The sequence below is a fragment of the Toxotes jaculatrix genome, chromosome 3 (genome assembly GCF_017976425.1).
Source record: "Toxotes jaculatrix isolate fToxJac2 chromosome 3, fToxJac2.pri, whole genome shotgun sequence".
Taxonomy (NCBI): Eukaryota; Metazoa; Chordata; class Actinopteri; family Toxotidae; genus Toxotes; species Toxotes jaculatrix.
The window spans coordinates 20,596,711-20,615,483 of NC_054396.1; the positions used below are offsets into that span (position 1 = coordinate 20,596,711).

At 41.6% G+C, this 18,773-nt stretch overlaps 1 protein-coding gene across 3 annotated transcripts in view; it reads right to left on the bottom strand.

Annotated features, from left to right (window-relative positions):
• kif5ab (kinesin family member 5A, b) overlaps nucleotides 1-18,021 on the bottom strand; it is a 51,043-nt gene extending 33,022 nt beyond the window's left edge. For all 3 annotated transcript variants that reach the window (XM_041033862.1, XM_041033863.1, XM_041033864.1), the window contains exons 1-3: nucleotides 17,893-18,021; nucleotides 1,865-1,952; nucleotides 153-226 (exon numbers count right to left, since the gene is read on the bottom strand). In XM_041033862.1, the coding sequence (XP_040889796.1) occupies nucleotides 153-226; nucleotides 1,865-1,952; nucleotides 17,893-18,021 (291 nt within the window). The remainder of the gene's footprint in view (nucleotides 1-152; nucleotides 227-1,864; nucleotides 1,953-17,892) is intronic.
• Between the last annotated feature and the right edge of the window lie 752 nt (nucleotides 18,022-18,773).

An 18,773-nucleotide genomic window follows, 5' to 3' on the forward strand; every position in this document is an offset into this window, starting at 1 on the left:
TAGAGAGCGATGGTGACAGTGATAGAGGGAGATGTAATGTCAGGGAGAGCAGAGGATGGGATATGCTATAAAAAAATAAAGAAGAGAAATGTGTGTGTCTATGTGCATGCGTGTTTCACAACACACATTTGAATTATTTAGTGATACTGTACCTCCATGGTGTGTGTCTTTCCTGAGGAAGTCTGCCCATAGGCGAAGATAGTCCCATTATATCCACCCAGTACGTCTGAATTGAGGAGGAAGAAAACAAACATGTTCAATACAGATAGAAACAAAACAACAAAGACAACAATGAAATGTTGTCCATGAAAAATGGCAGTAAGAATGCCAGAGACAAAGAAAGTCAGGAGGAATTACAGATTTTAACCAGACAGGTGCATCAACAATAAGAAAGGGAGGCAAACAAGTACCCAGACAAAGACAAATATCTTTGACCTTTGCTCCAAAGACAGATCAAACTGTGCTTCATAATGACTGTGTGCACTGAGAAGTACATGGTATTTAAGCCTGGTCAGAAGCTGAACGACCTCTGTGGCTACATACAGTAAACAACACCTACCTGCAGTGTTAAAGTCACTCAGTAAAGGACCAACCAAGTATAGATATATTATTCTAACCATTCATCTGGTAGGAGCTGCAGTGAAAACAACAAGGCCTCACCAGTCGAGGTTATAAAGCAGCACACTGCTGAATGCCATATTGCTGACACAGTCTAATAAACCCCCGTGGTAAAAGTCAAACATGGATAAAGAAAAACATATCACCCTGAAAGGCCAACTGCCACAGGTTAGCTGACCACAGACTAATCACAAAGGCTTTCAGCTGAAGCCATGCAGCACCCTTTCCCTCCCTCCCCTCTCCACCTCTCCTTCACTCCTGTGCTGCTTGTACCCTCGCAGCTCTCAGCTCAGCAACACGTCTTCCTCTGCCACCATGCTGGTCATATGCAGACCCAAACAGAGCGCAACACATAAGAGAACAATGAATAAAGAGCATGTCGCTGAAAGGAACTAAAGACAGTGGGAGATGAGATAGGCAGACAACGAGAGACCACCCCAAAGGGAAGAAAAGAGGAGGCCGAGAGGAAAGACAGCGTGAGTGTGACAGAAAGACAGTGAAAAGGGAAAAGAAAGAGACAGTAAAAAAAGAGAGAAACAGACAGACAGAAAGCCAAAAAAGGAGAGAAAGAGAAAACATGGATATGTCTCTCCACACTAGCTTTCTCTTCATGTGCCAGCTTACCATTTCTTCCTGACACATTTCAAATCTCACTTCTCATCTCATTCCTTCATTTTGTTACATCCCTAGCCATGAATTTTTTCTGCCTTACGATTCATCTTGCCCCTTTATTTCTTCTTTCCACGGCCTGCATGGTAATCTCACACTCCATGAGTTACCTCGCCCACCAAATCTGTCTCTTTTTCATGTTCCATCTAGAACTTGTTCAGTGGAGTTCCACAGTCACTTTGATGTAGTAGAAAAATGAGACCCTAACAAGGGGAAAAAAGAAGCCGACATGTAGAGAGATACAGATGGAGGGCGGGGCAAAGGAAAGACGATTTGACTCTTAAGGGTATTGGTTTCGTTTGATCTAGGGCTTTCAGGCTTCGGCAGTCCCCGCAGTGCCGTGCCGTGATATGAGCCGTGATATAAGCATGCATTTGTGCATTTTGATGTTCATACCTGTAGGTCGTGTGACTATGTCATGTCATGGAAATTGCTTTTCCCAATGCTTGTAAGGCGCTGCTAATGTATGCCCCCACTGAATGGAGAATAAACTGGCAAAGCTTATCCCAAGAGTATGGTGAATCAGGTTCCCGCTCAATTTTTCTAACAAGTGAAACAAGCTGTTTATGTAACTCACCTCTGACAATCTGCTTGGCACAGGTGTTGTAGACCTGTTCCTGGGTGGTGTTAGTGGGGAACACCTGGTCGAATATGTACGACTTCCCCTGTGAAGGCCAACACAAACACAGTCAGCTACACAGCACAGACAGTTTAGAGAGTCCTTTACATTACTGTCAACACCTTGGCCTCCCCTGTGACTCGCTGTAAAATCCATGCTGGGAAGTTTGTGAAGCAGAGCACAGAGGGTGTGTGTGTGTGTGTGTGTCTGTGAAAGAGAGAGAGAGAGAGAGGGCAATTTCATTCACACATCATGTTTATCACTAAAACATTATGTAAAGCCACATTGCCACTATAAAAAAGTGCCACACCAATATTTCCTTTACGCACACTAAGCTTGCTTTATAGACGCTGTGTCCATCCGCGTGTATTAGGCCTGAATAGCAGTGCATATATCACATTAAGAGGCCCATCTGTCTCCTTTTGAGTGGTACAGTACGCATCCTGTGTGTGTATTTTGTGCTATTGAGAGGCTGTACATGTTTTGAATGAGCGCAGTGCAGCATGAAACCTTGGTCAGTGTGACCCCAGGGGAGACAGAGAGAGAGAGATCACATCTGAGGTGAAGCCATTAGAAGCAGCATTCAAGGACCTGAAGACTTGAAGTGATGGAGTTGAGAGAACAAATGGAGTGGAGAAGTAGAGCAAAGGAGGGGAAATGCAAAGAGGGCTGAAAAAAAGTAGGCCTGAAACCACTGTCTGCATGTGAGAAAGATGGCAGGAGAAAAACGCACAAGGTGAGAAGGAGAGAAAGAAAAGAGTTTGCATTTTTGAGTGAAGCAGGTCGTATGTCAGTTAACCAGGGTGGCAGGCAGCAAACCAGCCGCTCTGTCATTGAGGAACCAAACAAGTCAGTCAACCAGCTGACTACCAGCCACTGAACAAGTCACACAGCCAACCAGAGATGTGCCAATTCAACACACAGGCTCGGATCCAGTCAGCTAATTAATTAGTCAGGTAGCATCATTCAGCTAAAAAGCCGGTTAACTCAAATATTCAGTCAACCACTCAGTCAGACATATTTAGTCATACATCAGCCAAATTGTTGTGATGAAGATAGTGAGTGAGAGAAGTCTAGTCTCCTTAATGAAACATGCCTGACTGCTCATAAGCCTAATATTATGAACAGTGTGTGTATGGATATGTGTGTGTGTGTGTGTGGGGGGGGGGGGGGGGGGGGGGGTGCCAGGACATACAGTAACACAAGCAGACATGAAAAACTCATCTTGGGTCTTGATCCATAATTAACCATAGAAAAGTGACTCATTCCTGCAGAAAGGCCGCAGATCTCTCAAAGGGTTTTTCATCTCATGACGGACAATAAAGGTCTCTTATGTAATCTGAATGTACTGTGTAACAGACAGGATTTATATTGGCCACCAACCAACAGTTTTATATTCTATCCTTACTGTCGTGAGGGTTGTATAGTGAGTGTAAGTGGGAGTGCTATATTACATAAGCAAGGTATTATATACAGGCTCCATGTGACTTGTTCTATTCCTGCCCCTGTACAAAGAAAAATAATTTTCCCAGGGGGGTAACACATTATCAATGCTTGAATTATGACAATAAAATAAACTTTACTGATCCCTCAGTGAAAATCAAAGGACAAAAAAGAGATTTAGGGATTTAAAATGTTTCAACAACAGAAAGAAAGTGAGAGCAGCTCCAAAAACCTGCTACACACTAGGCACCATCTTGCATGTTATTATTTTTGATTGGTTTTAATATTGCTTACGCTTTTTCTGTTATGTAATCTGACATAAAGAAAATGACATTTTTGCCAGTGCATGTGTTTCTATCCTTTACATAAAAGCCATACAACACAGGAGGTTGTTCTGAACTGTGATTATGTCTGCACCAGCAGTCCTGGATAAAATATACCAATAATCCCTTGCCCCTCAGAGTATTACATATGGGCCCTGCTGCTTCTCAACCTTTTAAAAGACACAGTCAATGACAAGCTAGACACAAAATCCCTATGCACACAAATTTGTCAGTGGCTTGAATACTAAGTTCTGTTCTGGACTTTCACGGATGGATGCTTTTATAGTGTAATTCACAATTTATCACGTTTCCTTTTCAGGTCAAAAGCACATTTATTATGTTGGCTTTCATGTCACATTCGATTTAACATTTTGCATATATCTGTCAATTTGTGCACAAGAGTTTCCACTACTGCAAAAGAAAACATTTCATTGTTTATATGATCAATAATGACCTATGGGAAGTAAAAAAATTATGAAAACTCAAAGTTTATAAAGTCACCAATATTTTGCACAGGCCTAGAGCAGTGACTACATAAGCCATCTTTTCCATTTGAACAAATAAACTAAACTAGAATAATAAATTAATCTGTTGGTTAAATGGTTAGAAGTACTGCTTAATGCTTCAGTTTCTATGCACTTTGTCTTTTTTTTTTTCAAGTTGAATATGAGATGTAATTACTACTTTACACAACAGCTTGAAATGCCTTTCACTGTTGCCATGGTTTAACATGTTGCCTGGCTCTGTAGTTCACTTAATATGTACAGTGAATCAGTAAAATCATATGGATCACGAAAAAGAGTATTTTTAAAACTGACAGTTCAAGCTTTTGATATTTTTCCACTCCTTGACACCAACATAATGATGTGATATATTGAGATTTGATCACGTTTTGTCTTCGTCTTCCAAGAGAATCAAGATGTTTTTCTCTTGCCACTCAGTGCTTCTGTACTAACCTATTTTATAAAGAAAAGCCACCTCTGAGGAGGAGGGAAATGCAATGCAATTTGTGCCACTCCCAAGAGCTGTAGCTGAAAATTAGGCTGTATTACTGCAGAGTAAGACACTGAGTGGGAACATTTCCACAGTGACCTCCCACTTTACAGTTCCAGCTTTGCATAAAATAATTTGTTTGTGACAGAGGGTGGAGACAGTTTGGCAGAATCCAAGCTTCAAGTTTGAATATTTCTGTTCCATTTCTTAATAAGCTGAACTGTTTAGCTGTTGTTTTCAAGCGCTGTAATCACAGCTGCAGGTACAAACAAGTTCCTCATCACAACTGATTAAGGCTTACTCTGTTTCCAATGAGCCATTTGCAATGCTACACAATACACACATGCACACCATACTAAATGAGAGAAAGGGATATTTATATAAATATAAAGAGAGAGAGGGGTTGGGGGTAGGGGGATCGTGATGTGGTCTTCATCGGGGTGAATAAAATGAGTCAGTTATGAAAGCAGGATGAAAAACAGCCCTTTGCCAATCATTTGTTCCGCTGGCTGCACCATTAAAATACTAATCTGCTCTTGTGCTGCAAAAATATGATAATAGCATACATGTACTCGACATTCTGTAAGCTCTCTATCTGCATGTCCACCTCTCTGTCAGGACTGTCAGTCCGGCCAGGTATAGAAAACACTTACTTCTTTGTCTTTTTATATAATTTAGCGTAAGTCTATTCAATTAAGTGCATGCACATTGATGTAGAATGGGAATGGGAGCATATGTGAGTGTGTGTGTGTGTGTGTGTACACATGCATGTGTGCAAATAACATAACCTGTTATGTTTGTACATGCAGACATTGTTCATGGCCCTCAGCTTTGTGTGTGATGTCAAACACCCACATCCCCTGTCCAGCCTGCAATCTGCTGCTGTCTGCCAGGAGACAAAGAGGCAGTGAGTAAGAAAGAGAGAGAGAGAGAGAGAGAGAGAGAGAGAGAGAGAGAGAGAGAGAGAGAGAGAGAGAGAGAGAGAGAGAGAGAATTTAAATCTGCAACAATCAACAGAAACTGTCAGAATTGTTGGTGGTGGGTAAGGAAAGCCATGGCCGAGCTGAACAAAACCAATAGAACGAGAGAACAGCGGTGAGAGGAGATGAGAATATAAAAATCAAGACATATAGTGAATATAAACAGCAAGAAAAAGAGAGACACAGAGAGCGAAGAACAAGCTGGATTGAAAAATGGCAGGTGAGGGAAATGGACACCACAAAAGGGACAATCGAGAGAAGGCAAGAAAATGAGTTAACAAGAGCAAGGAAAAGAAAAAAGAGGGATGAAGGGTTGCAGCAGCAGCGGCTGAATTTAGATGGGGGTCTAGTGGTAGACAGGGTTTAAGACCCTGGGGACCAAAGACGCCCCTCTGTAACCTGAGGGCTTGGCACGGATCTCACAGACGCATTTATACATTGTACAGACACATATAAATCATACGCTGATGTCCATATATATATATATATACAAGCAATATTTTGCCATGAAGGCACCAATGAGTCTTCTAAACTAAATGGCAGTGCAGGTTGTTTGGTCGGGCCGTCCAAAATGCATATGATGCTACAAGAAAATGAAACAACAAAAAGAGTCTAAAACAATATTAGTAGCTCAGTTAAGCTGTGCCCCAGCTGAGGATGATGGGATGCTATTGGGATACACCACATGAGAACATGAATGTCTGTACAAAGTTTTGTGTCAGTCCATCTAAAGGAAGGAAGAGGAAGGATTCATCAGTAGGATTCATCCTTTGGGGACCATGAATACCTGTACAAAATCTGACCTTAATCCGTCCAGGTAGTTGTTGAGATACACCTAAGTGGTGGACAGACAGTCGTTGTTGATTTGGGGGTTTATTATACATATGATGCATTTGGTGAGAAACAGTAAATCACAATTTTGTTTACAAGAAAGCTTCACATGGCATCTCTAGGGCTATAAGGTTAAAACAATTCAGTTAACACTGTCCACACTGAGAACGGTCTCCTGTGCCAAAGGTTTTACAGCACTATAATTACCTCATGCTACATCCACCTCTGCTTCTGACAGACGACAAGAATTATTCACACGGCCACAAAAGGTCACTTGTCAGGAAAATGTAAACATAGCTTGTTTTAAGTGCCCAGCAATTGCCCAATGCCTTCATTTCTCTGAGGACGGTCTCAAAGGTGCAGTAACAATATCCTCGAGAAAAGGCTAACACAGAAAATAACACCCTCTGCATGTGGTGAATATTTGTTGACTGCCAATACTTGCCGAGAGGGAACAGAACTTTCCAACTCACACACACACATACACACACACACAGACAGACATGCACACATTTAGCTTCCATTCAGGGAGTTTTAATTCTTGTCACATCCTTCCTCCCCATCTAGTTTCAAACCAAAGAGTCCCTCCCTCTAACCAGGAAACATACAGGTAAATGATTTAAAGGCAGCTCTGGATGAGATTATAAGAAGATTAGGCATGTGTTCCTCCTCCTCCTACACATTGGTGGGTTGACAGTCAGGCAGGCGGCTGCTCACTTTTTGCTCCATGGCTCGTTTGCAGTGGTTTGGTGTTGGTGTGTAAGCTCGACTGAGGGCAGAGGAGGAAGAGGAGGAGGGTCCTATTTTCTCTTATCAGGCTGTGTATGTGTCTGTCAGTCTCTGTATCTGTCTCCCCCACACACTCATCAACTCTCCTCTCTCTCCTCACACACACAAATTCATTTACAAGCACAGTGAGGCTGACAGGAGAGAGGAGTTCAGGCTGCCAACGTCTGCTCCATCCGTCAGGCTAATCAGGCTTCGAGCTCCAGATAACAGCATCATTAGAGGTTCTCTCGACAACAGAAAATCCCTCACAACTGCAAAAGCTCCAGTCACACAATATTACCAAACATTACTGTATTTCCTAATTCACTCTACTGACAAGTCTAAGCAGAGTCGACTGGCACAGTGCCTCGAGGGCAAAGCGGCTCTCAGTGCCTCAGATATACAGCAGTGAAGACTGAACGCCAAGATCCAGTGGTGGTGGTTTATTTTTCGAGTTGTCTTGCAGCTATCTTGTTCTTATCGCAGCAATTTTTGTAGCTATTTTACTTAATCACTAGCTTAGGGAACCACAGTTTACCACTCAACATTACATTGTTAACACTCATCTAATAATTTCACTTATTTTCGTGCATCAAGTTGTTTATTGAAGATCCACACATAGAAGTGGAGCAATTAGTCCCCCATCAAAGTGAAATACTGTGCATAATTTATCAGAATGAGTGAGGGGGGGAGGCAGAGGAGTGGAGAACTGGGGGAAGGGAAGATTGGGTTTTATTCAATGAGTTTCAGACCTGAAAATAGGAGCAGCATCAACTTACCCATGGACGAAAAGGAGAGCAAGAAAAACAGAGATTTAGAGCCTAAGCCTCGGCGCTGAATTCAGGACAATTAAGACAGAGAAAGACAGTGAATGAATGTAACCTATGATGGATGAACTGAGACGACAGCCAGAAAATTACAGAAATAATAGACACAGATAGAGGAAAGACAGCAATAAACATGCTGAAAAATTTTGTTCTCTCTGAAGTGTGTCTGGAAAATGACACCACTCTAGGAGTGCCACCGCAGCTCGCCCTGCCTGTCTTTCATTGCTGGGTATTAAACCTCAATGCTTCTTCGGTACAGAGCGAAATGTGTTCGCAGCACAAAATTTCAGAAACTGTCACGCACTGAAAAGCTGGTGCTGAGTTCCAGTTGTTCATAATCCTGTTTTCTTGTTCTTTGGATCATGTAATTTCTGATTTAAATCCAAATTTTGACAGTTCAGTTTCAGTTGAGTTGACTTTGGAAATAGCAGTGGATAAAACAATCTCACCTCAGGGTACATTTAGTAGCTGTCCTTGAAATCCTTAAATAAGCACTGTTACAGCCATTTTGATTTCACATCTTGACACTTATTCACTTTCTTGAGTTAGATGAGAAGATATTCTAATAGAGAACATTCTAATTTTTGCAGGCAGTTAGCTTAGCTTAGCACAAACACTGGAAACCAAGGTAAACGGCTAAAAAAACAAACTCCGCATACTAGCACCTCCAAATCTCACCAGTTAACGGGTTATACCTCATTAGCTAAAACAACTGAAGTGCTGAATGAAGGATTGGGGTTTTAATGAGGTGCACTCTTTCTCGGTTGGGAGCAGTGACTTCCTGGAGTCTTGTCGTCACTGTAAGGCTGCCAAACAACCAGCTCCCCATTTCCAGGCGCAGTGCTAAGCTAAACTAACCACCTGCTGGTTTCATGTTTATCATACATTAGAGTAGTATCAGTCTTCTCAACTAACTGGCAAGAAAGCTATTAAGTATTTCCCAAAATGTCTATGAAGGACTATTGAGATATATCGGCACTAGCATCCCAGAACTTCAAATAATATCCAGGTCTTTCTTGAGTGGAAAAGAACTAAACACATATAAACCCAGGAGAGGACATAAAATCCTCAAACACCAAAGCATACAGAAATTTATACCCAGTTCAAAGAGACTGGCAATGTACTGTACGTACTGCAGAGACACTGAGAGAATAAAAGAGAGGAGGGGAAAGAGCAAGAAGAAGAGAGTAAAATACTTGTCAGCAATGACGAAGACGCCTCACCATCTGAGTGACACTTTGATGGTTCCAGTGCTTGCCTGCAATGTCATGTTTGATTGGGCCACCCGCCTTCACACGCCTTACAGTTATTTACGCTATAGAGTTATAGAAATCCCACAAAAAATAGAAATGCACCTTGAGAAATAAATGAGTTGTCTAACATGTATTAGGACCAGTGACCTCAGCCTGGAGCAAAGAGCTTCGATCACAACCCGAGACAGTCTAAGAGCCCAGCTATTAGCCGTCTGGTATCTCAAAGGGAATATTTGATGTCAAAGGAAATATCGGAGGTTCTGTGGACTCGCAGTTGTTATCACCATTTCAGCCAGCAGCCACCTGCTTTTAGCTCAACCTGTATATAAGCAGATCCAGTCAAAATTAATTCACACAGGATACAAGATTCCTCCTGACAGCAGCTTTGTCTCTGTCTGCACTCCTCCTGCACAACGTGGAAAAAAAGCCAAACACATTTAGCATTTAATGCTGAGGAAATATTATTTTTCAGGCAGCAAGCTCACCTTAAAAAAGCGTCATGCCTGAGTGCTAATATAGCTTGGAATGTGTAAAGTAATCCAATCAACACTTACAAACACAAAAGGAAAAAGCAATGCATCTCATTATCACACGTATAATTTTATCTGGACTTTTTTTGTTAAAAGGGGGCATACTGTTCCATTTGAACAGTGAAGTGAAATAATAAAAGGAAATAATAATATTATATGAAAGGAAATAATAATATTCCAACATGTGAGCCAACTGCACTGACTGAATTTAGTTGGGAAGTAATGCTCCAATGAAATGATAATGCAGGCAACTTATAATGCAGCAACTGCAGACATCTCTAGCTCTGTGCCAAACTGAAACAGAGATTTTCTGTAGTTCTGGTCCACAGTTCCAATTAAACCTGAATCCAGAGCCTTGAAATAGTGACTGACCCTCAAAAGCCAGAGGAAGACATGCGGTAATCCACCAACTATACCGATGAGCGTCATCACATCGTTAGTATGAGTCCTGTTAATGACCATATGTGGCAGAGAATAAATAATAAATTAGACCATAAAAGGGTAGGATGGAAGAAATGCAGCAACATAAGCACACATTTCTATCAACTTGTGTACGCTGGCAGCAATTATTAAACCCAGTGGAGCTCGGGGAATAGCTGGGTGGAAAATGAAGCAATCCAAGAACTAGTACTGAGAAATGATTTAAATTTGCTGTAAAAATCAACAGCACGGTTATGGGGAGTCTCTCTGTAATCCAGCCGCAACTAATGACAGAGCCGTGCAGAGAAGTAATTTGGATAATAAAAGGCCCAGAAAAAAGTTTGCATAAAACTGAATTAATTAGAAACTCAGAGACAGGAGTTAGTGGAGTAAAAGAAGAAAAAAAATCAGTGTGTTGTGATTATCGATGTACCTGCTGGGAGCCACAAAGAAATCATGGTGCTCTAGCCTGAAGAAGTGAGTTTTAAAGTCTGGGTTGGGACCAATCCTGAGCCATGGAAAGATTAAAATAAGCTTGAAATTTATGTTTGCCAAGATTTTCCAAGTCTCTCTTATGCAATGTAGTTTGAATAAAATCCTAAAATCAGGGAAAATTAGATTAACCTAGATCAAAAACAGTAAAGGAGAATGTGCTTGAAAGCATGGCTCTCCTGAGAAAGGAAAAAAACAGTGACCTAGAGTAGATGTCGGTGTTCTCAAGTGTCAGTTTGATAAACTGAATTGTGATTAATTGAAGGAAACAGAAGTCCTGAGCATGCAGAGGGTGGGGATGCATCTTTCCTCTCCTTGGGATTTCCTTCCTGTGCTATTAGCAGGCTAATGTAGCACCAACTGCTTGGGGTCTTGGCACGTGCATACACGTGTGTGAGCATGTGCATGTTGGTTACGATGTACTGCTCACAGATGCCGACGGCAGACATGGGGACCAGGCAGTATCCTGGGCAGGGCCGTGGCTAATGAGGGGAGAGGATGCTCTAGTAACGCTCCCCGGAGCAAAAAGCCTGGTAGTCACGGCCCACTTCTGTCATAAAGGGATAGAAATAGGCAGGAAAAGTATTGACGAACTGGCACAAGCTTATCTAACCCTGGCACGTGTGCACACTGAGTAAAAATAAAGATGAGCTGAAGGGACTGGCAGCTAATATCCTGTTGAGTGTGGCTGCTGACTAAATTGGTGTCAGTATAATGTTAATATTAGGGAAAAGATGGGGGGAGAGCTGGCAGCCCTTATTTGCATAGGTTCCTAGTAGCTAGATTAGGTTCTCTACAGTTTAAAGCAGGACAAATTAGCCATAAAGTGGGGGTGATTAGAATATCAATTTCTCTCTCGCAATAAAGCAAACTGAATTTCAGAAAGTCTGTTTCTCTCTTTGTAGTTCCTCCCATCTCACAGGTAGTTTGACATGACGTAAAGTTCAACCTCAACAAAGTAAAGTCACTTTGTCCCTTAATATTCAGTGTTCTGATTGACAGGAGCTTCCCCTCTTGACACCATTAAAACATGCCAGAATCCTCTGCTGAACTTAATGAGATGACCCACAAGACTGAGCTTCTTCTCTCACGTCTCCCCAAAACTGCTGCTGAGTCATGAAGAAATGAGCGGCAGAACCATTACACCATGAAATACAGCTAGACAGAGAAAAATACAGTGAAGCTTATACTGAGGAAGAGAGAGACAGAAAGGAAAAGAGAGAAAGAGGGGGAGAAGATGAGGTCTGATCCCAAGTGGTAGCCGCTCTGATGGTGGTGTCCAACGGGAGAAATGAGTGCAGATCTTGACCCTACCCAGCAATCCCATTACACTGCCTAATTGGATAGGGTGTGTGCGCTGCACTGATAGAATTAAAGCACTAAAGCGTGCACAAGGGTGGAGGAGCAGGGGAGCCCTTTGGACCTCCATTTCTGATTCTGTTTGGTTTGCAGACAGTTAAAGCCATTGCAAAGAAATATCCTTGAGGAGAAACAGCTCCAACGGAACTATAAATAACAATAGGTATGAGACAGGTAGATGACTTTATGCGGCGCCCGACATGCACTGTCAACAGTTTGTTTCAACAGCAGCTGTTTTCCGCTCCTATTTTCTACCTTGGTGCCTAATCAAGAAAGGGACGGGAGAAGAGAAGAGTTTTTATTTCCTGTTTGTCTTTTCTGTAGCAGCAGCACGCCATATAATCTCTGTTCATTTTCATGAATCTCAGAGGGAGAATTGAAGTGCCTTCTTGTGGAAAAAGCAAAGCCCAAATGAGAATTGTGAGCTTCAGTGCAAAATATACTCCATCTCTGTGAACGTTTTGACGAGGCTGTTCTAATCCTCTATTCTTCCTAAAAATGTTAACAAGGTGCATTTGAATACAGCAGTCTTTAGCACCATGGAGTTTCTATATAAGACTTGTAGGCACACAAGGGAAAAGCAGCCAGGGAAAGGTAATCCATAGAATTATAAATGGTGTGCAGAAAATAGAAAATCAATAGTTCTTTAATGCGAACATTTCAATTGGGCTCACTTAAGTCGATGGAGGGACCCATTTCATCACAAACAAGTTGACCCTCCTCACTATCTATCATCGTCAACCAAAACAAAAAAATCAAACCGTTGCATATGACAGACAGGGAGGTCAGTGTAGAGGTTAGGGACTTGATGTAATGAGTTTTATAAACTACAGTCAACACAGTCACTCAGCGTACAAACACACACACACAAGCACACACTCATACCCTGAGGCTGAGTCTGACAGGATAATGGCTGACAGTTTGGGGAACAAACGTGAAGAAGAGACTTTTTGTTTTTATGTTTTGGTTCAAAACTACATCGGCTTGGCCTTGCTCTGGGATGCGGGCTCATTAAAATGTACCTCTAATCTTGGAAAGTAATGGCCCGTGACAAAAGAGACCCACAGTTTCAGTGGCACGATGACCTATAGTTTAAGACACATTGTGGAGCAAATTCACTGTTGAGATTTTAAGGTCTTTACTCTTGCTTGCACAAAATAGTTATGCTTAGAAATGGAGAGGAATCTAATCATCTGTGTTAACAAGTTGTGTCATACTCCCTTACCCCCTTAAGTTAAACTCAGCCCACTAAAAATATTCACAATGGTTTGCAACAATGGCAGCTAAATGAACCATAAAATTATTTTGTTTTGGACAAAGTGAATAAAAATTATGTTTATACTCTTGAGCATTAGTGAGGCTCTTACAGCTTGTGCAGTTTAAGAATAAAAGAAGATTACAAACAGAGAGCAAAGGTCTGAAATTACAGTCATCTTATCATCATATACTGTCACTCGTATGATGCATTTATGCATTAAATCTATTTTTAATAAACCTAGCCTGTGTATAGTTCATATGGTACTCTCATGTGGTATCTATATGTCATCACCTGCAAGCAAGAAAGAAAAAATTCCATATCTTGCTGCCTCTGAGGCGGCCATGATCATTTATTTATTCATAGAACTGAATCCAAAGCGTGATTCATCGTGGCAGTCTTTTTCGCCTGCCAGAAGATTAGGAGGGACAATCTGGCCCCTGTGACGCCGCATTATTCCAGACAGTGAAATACTAGAGACAGCTGTGTCACTCCACTGTGGAGCAAACACAAAGGCCGTGCCTTGGGGCAGTGCAGGCTGAGTATGGTTATTACTGTCACATAGCCTCAGAACCCTGCGGGGGCTCCACAGGTGGCCAAGCATGTGAGATGAAAAAAAAAAAAAAAGACATGAGAAACAAACTAATAATAATAAACATATTCATATGTGTCACACAGGTCACAAAGGTAGAGGATGTGACATATTGCTGCTGTCATTGGAAGTACTCATGGGAAAAATGGTGTGTCGATGTTTGAAAGTGCTTCAAGGAGCTGCTAAGAAAACTGAATGTCTCACTTGTGCATGTGCAGCTAAAGCTTTTCCTGTTCTGGTTTCATTTCAACACAGATGCACTGGTTTGGTGATCAAACACTTGCTCTATTACAGGGTTCAGGGTTGATTGAGTGATTCTGCTCAGTACCCTTGTGTTTGTGCAGCTGCTGCTCTTTGCTTGTTGCACAAATGTTGCACTGCTACTCTAGAGATGGCACTGATTCCTCCCTACTGGTATCAAGTAGATGGAGCATCAGAGATCTTCCGTTATGTTATGGTGAAGTTACCAAACCCCAAGTTCAAGTTGATTCTTAAGTCCTCAGTATGAAATGTAAGTCCAAGTTCAAGGGTACTCAAGTTAATGTTTAAAACTAATCAATAATTTTATATCAACAGTTGATCACATAGAATCATCGTCCAATTCGGTAGTTGTCCTCTGCTCTGTGGAATGTTTTAGCATCTTTAGTTATAGCAACCTCATTTCCAACAGGCTACTTAGAAAATGCTGTGACAAACCCACTGCATCGCACCCACCCACCCAGGAGCAAAAGGGCAGACAAAGTTTGCAACTAGCTGGTGAACATAGTGGGGGATTTAGCAGCTGAAGAGCCAGATATTTTCAGAAAAAAAAAATCAATTCATGCTGCTTTTAAGCGAAGCCATGTATCTTTTGAAAAAAAGAAATAACGCAGTCTTTCTCCCTGAAAGGAAAAGTGGAATTCATAAGATATAAAATGCAACCGTTCAATACACTTGAGGATTTTGCTGCTACAGCCCTACTTCATGTGGTGTAACCTATATGGAAGCTTAGAGAACTTGCAAAGATAGATATTGCTGTGTAACTAACAGTTCTTAGTTAGTTTAGAATATTTACTGTATGTCTCTACTACTGTTACACAGCATGTAGTCTGTCAAAATCAACTACTGAAAATGTTTGTTATGTAACCGACTCGCCTAGACTAGACTTTTGGGAAATGAAGTGAGGTCGGTGTGCCATTATCCTGTCATCGTCATTTGTGGCAACAATGGCCACAGTTCAGCAAATGTTACATAGTCTTACTTTAAGAGTTTGTCTCTTTTTTTGGTTATGCTTTTGTTTTGTTTCCTGAGGCATTTTCTGTTGGCATTCACATCAAAATTTAAGCTGATTCTTACAAGAGTGCATAACTAAAGTTGATGTGTCAACATCAAGTGCAAGTCTGAGTTCAAGTCATCAAAATTCACATCCAAGTTGATTCTCAAGTCTTCAGGTTTTGACTCTGGTATGAAAACACTGCAAATTTTTCCAGTCAGACTTCACCCGTTTCCAATGTTTTTGAGGCCCCAGAGAAGTTCCTCCATCAATTCAGAGCACACCAATACACCCTCCTCCCCGATCCTTAATCTCTCCACTTCTCCTCCAGCCTGCCACCCAGGTGCAGGCGAACCATCACTCAACAACTCAAATCATTGCCTCTGTCAGTTAACAAGTTCTGGAAGGAGCCTTCCTCAAGCAGACAAATGTGGGGCCATCAGCACTGCCTAGATGCGAATTGTTTTTATCAACCGTCAGAATGCGAGCGCTTAGTTGTTTCTACAGGGTCGCTGCAGCATGGCTGCTTGCCTGCCGGCCTGATATTTTAAATCCTGATCCAATCTGACGGCCGCAGCATTTCAACTCTCAGGAGTCCTACTTTTTTTTTTCTTTTTTACAACTTCCTCTGAGAGTATTCCAGAGATACAAGAGAAAGAAAACACACACTCTGAATACATTTGCACACCTAAAAGCCCCCTCACATCCTACAGGCCTCCAAAGTAATTACATTCACAAAGATGAAAACTGCGCACGCATGTTTTTGTGATTACATTCACCTGAACAGAAGAAAATTGAGGGGCGGTTAGTGCATGAAATGATATATAAGCAGAGAACTGCACGTTTTTGTTTCCAGACATTATCAGGCTCCTGCCATACAGAGGTGTTGGTAGGGAAAAACAGCAGTGTGTGTTCACAGTGACAGATCACAGTTCCCTTAATTGGGACATATATTTTCACATCATTTCCGCACACAGTTTCAAACTCTCATCATCTGTAGGCTAATATGAAGTATGCATTTCCTGACTCACACATTACAACCTGAATGAAACAGAAGCACTGTTTTCAAATAAATTATTCAAGACCGTGATTCAAGATATTCTGTACAGTTTTAAACTGAGATACAATTTAATACTAAAACTGAGACATTATTTTAAAACTTTATAGTCTACAAGAACGACCATTTGAATGTTTTTTTTTTTCAGTCTACTGTCCTCAAAACCATCCAGAATATATTTGCAGTAGACACAGTTTCCAAGATTGATGCAAAAATGAGTGATTTCAAGCTGTTGTAATGCCAACCTGCCATCCTCAGAGCATCAAAATAACGTGATAATGAGCATTCAATCTGCTCGTGCAAGACATCCTGTTGCTACAGCCAGGATATACATGACAGTCACACAGGGATATCTACCCCAGCAATGCTATCTTGCATTTCAATAATGTGTGTGTGAGTGTGTGTATGCAGGTGTGTGACAACAGAGTAAGCTGATTGGGATTTTCTGATGTATTCATCATCGCTTGAATTCAATCCTCAAGCCAAATGGGTGTGGATTTCTCTCTCTCTCTCTCTTTCTGTATGTGTGTGTGTCTGTGTGGGAGTGAGTGCATTTGTGAGCAGGAGCTGTGTTATGGGTGTGAAACTCACATACACTGTATATGTGCACCTTTCTGCACATGCATGCATGTCCATTGCTGCATATGTGCTTGTGTATACAGTAGTGTGTGTGTGTGTGTGTATAGCTTTGGCCCAGATAGGCTTTACATCTAAATAACAAGAACATTTGCATTGAAGCACTCTAATCTTACTCCTGCAGGCCAGTAATTTTGTTCAAATGTCATTGGTGAAAGGATCACAATCACACTGTTAACCTCAGCCTGCAGTATGTGTTTATCAACCTGATAAACCTTTTATAGTTTGGTTCATTTTCATTGCCGCTCCAAAGCAGAGACAGTAATCATCAGCTGCAATTCAGTTTGTACTGAGACAAAGCCAAAATCCATTTACTGGACAGAAACAACCCACAGAGCATAATTATGACTCTCATTAGATCTCCAGCACCTGATAATTCACTGGTGCATTAAAGGCTGTCTGCAAGAACCATCAACATCAATCAATCCTGCATAATTTTCTGAGACAAGAAGGACACCAAAATCCAGCAGATCGATACTACAGAAAAAAAAAAAATAAGGCACAGAGTGGGATCACAAAGGTGGGGTCAAGATGCATTTTCAGAAACTAATGAGTTTTTTAGTTTATTTTTTTTAATCACAATGTTAGCAAAGCTGAGGCTTGTGAAATTTATTGATCTTGGACTGAATTTGTGAGCGATGATGCTGGAAAATGATCTAAAAACATGACATGAGTGGCCATTCATCATTTTGATCTACCCTTTTTTTCCCACCAGGCTTAGCCAGAATGACAGATTTTGGGAAGCCTTGGTGCCTTTTAGTGGCAGCAGCACACACCTGAATGATGCAACATGCTGATCAGAATATTGATAGAGGCTATACTTAGTTTGATCCCTGACAGAAGCCTTTAAGCCTCTGGTCTTGTCTGGCCAGTATTTTTGATGTGAGTGCGAGATGAAAAGTGTAACCCTTTGCGTTTGCGTTCGTGGACTGCATGGAAAGGTGACAAAAAAAGGGATCATTAAAGATAACTTACCCCGAGGATGACAGTGTCTTCTCCTTGAAATATTGGGATGAACTTATCTCCGCGGATAATTTCGGACTGGTTCAGTGGTCGAAATCGGCACAACACCTTGATATTGCATTCTGCATTAGCATCAGCCATTGTGCAAAGAAATTGTGGACGCGCTTCCAAAAGAGAATTAGGAATTTATAAAAGATTTAAAAAAAAAAAAAAAAAAAAAAATCCCTGTGCAGTCTTGTGCAAACCACCCGCACGCAAGCTGAAACCATCGGCTATACCCACATGCAAAGCGAGTCTGGCAGGCGAGGCATTTGGAAGAATGGACTACTACGAGTTTTGGGAGAGACTACAGCCAAATTCATTGAAGAAATGTATGACAAAAACAAAAGAAACCCCGTTTGAGAGTGCTTCTTGTTTAAAATACCCTCAAACTAAACTCAGGGGCAGTTGAGCGGTGGACAACAAATGGAGAGTTGTAAACGGGGTGTACAGTCCACACTGGTCCGGTCGCTAGTGTCTGGAGAGGCTGCAGGCTCCTCAGGAGCATGCCTTGCATCACTGTCATCCCTTCTCTCTCACTGGGGGCGGGGCGTGGTAAAGTAGCGACTCAAATCCTTTCTCATCAGCACCAGTGAGCCGTGGGACCGAGGAGCAGGGAGAAGAGCTCCAACTCTGTCTTTTATTCCTGCTACCATACTTTTTTTTTTCAGCAAAATTTCAGCAACTTGTACAAAAGCTAAAAGCTATTGTCGACATCTGGTGAGATATTTTCTGTGGTCTGTAGTTGTGAGAGTTGAGGAAAGGATCTCTTTTCAGGTCTGCACCAGACTAGTCGCCATGGTAATGCTGTTTTGCATGACTGGTTAGTCATGTGGGAACCAAAGGCTCCTTAA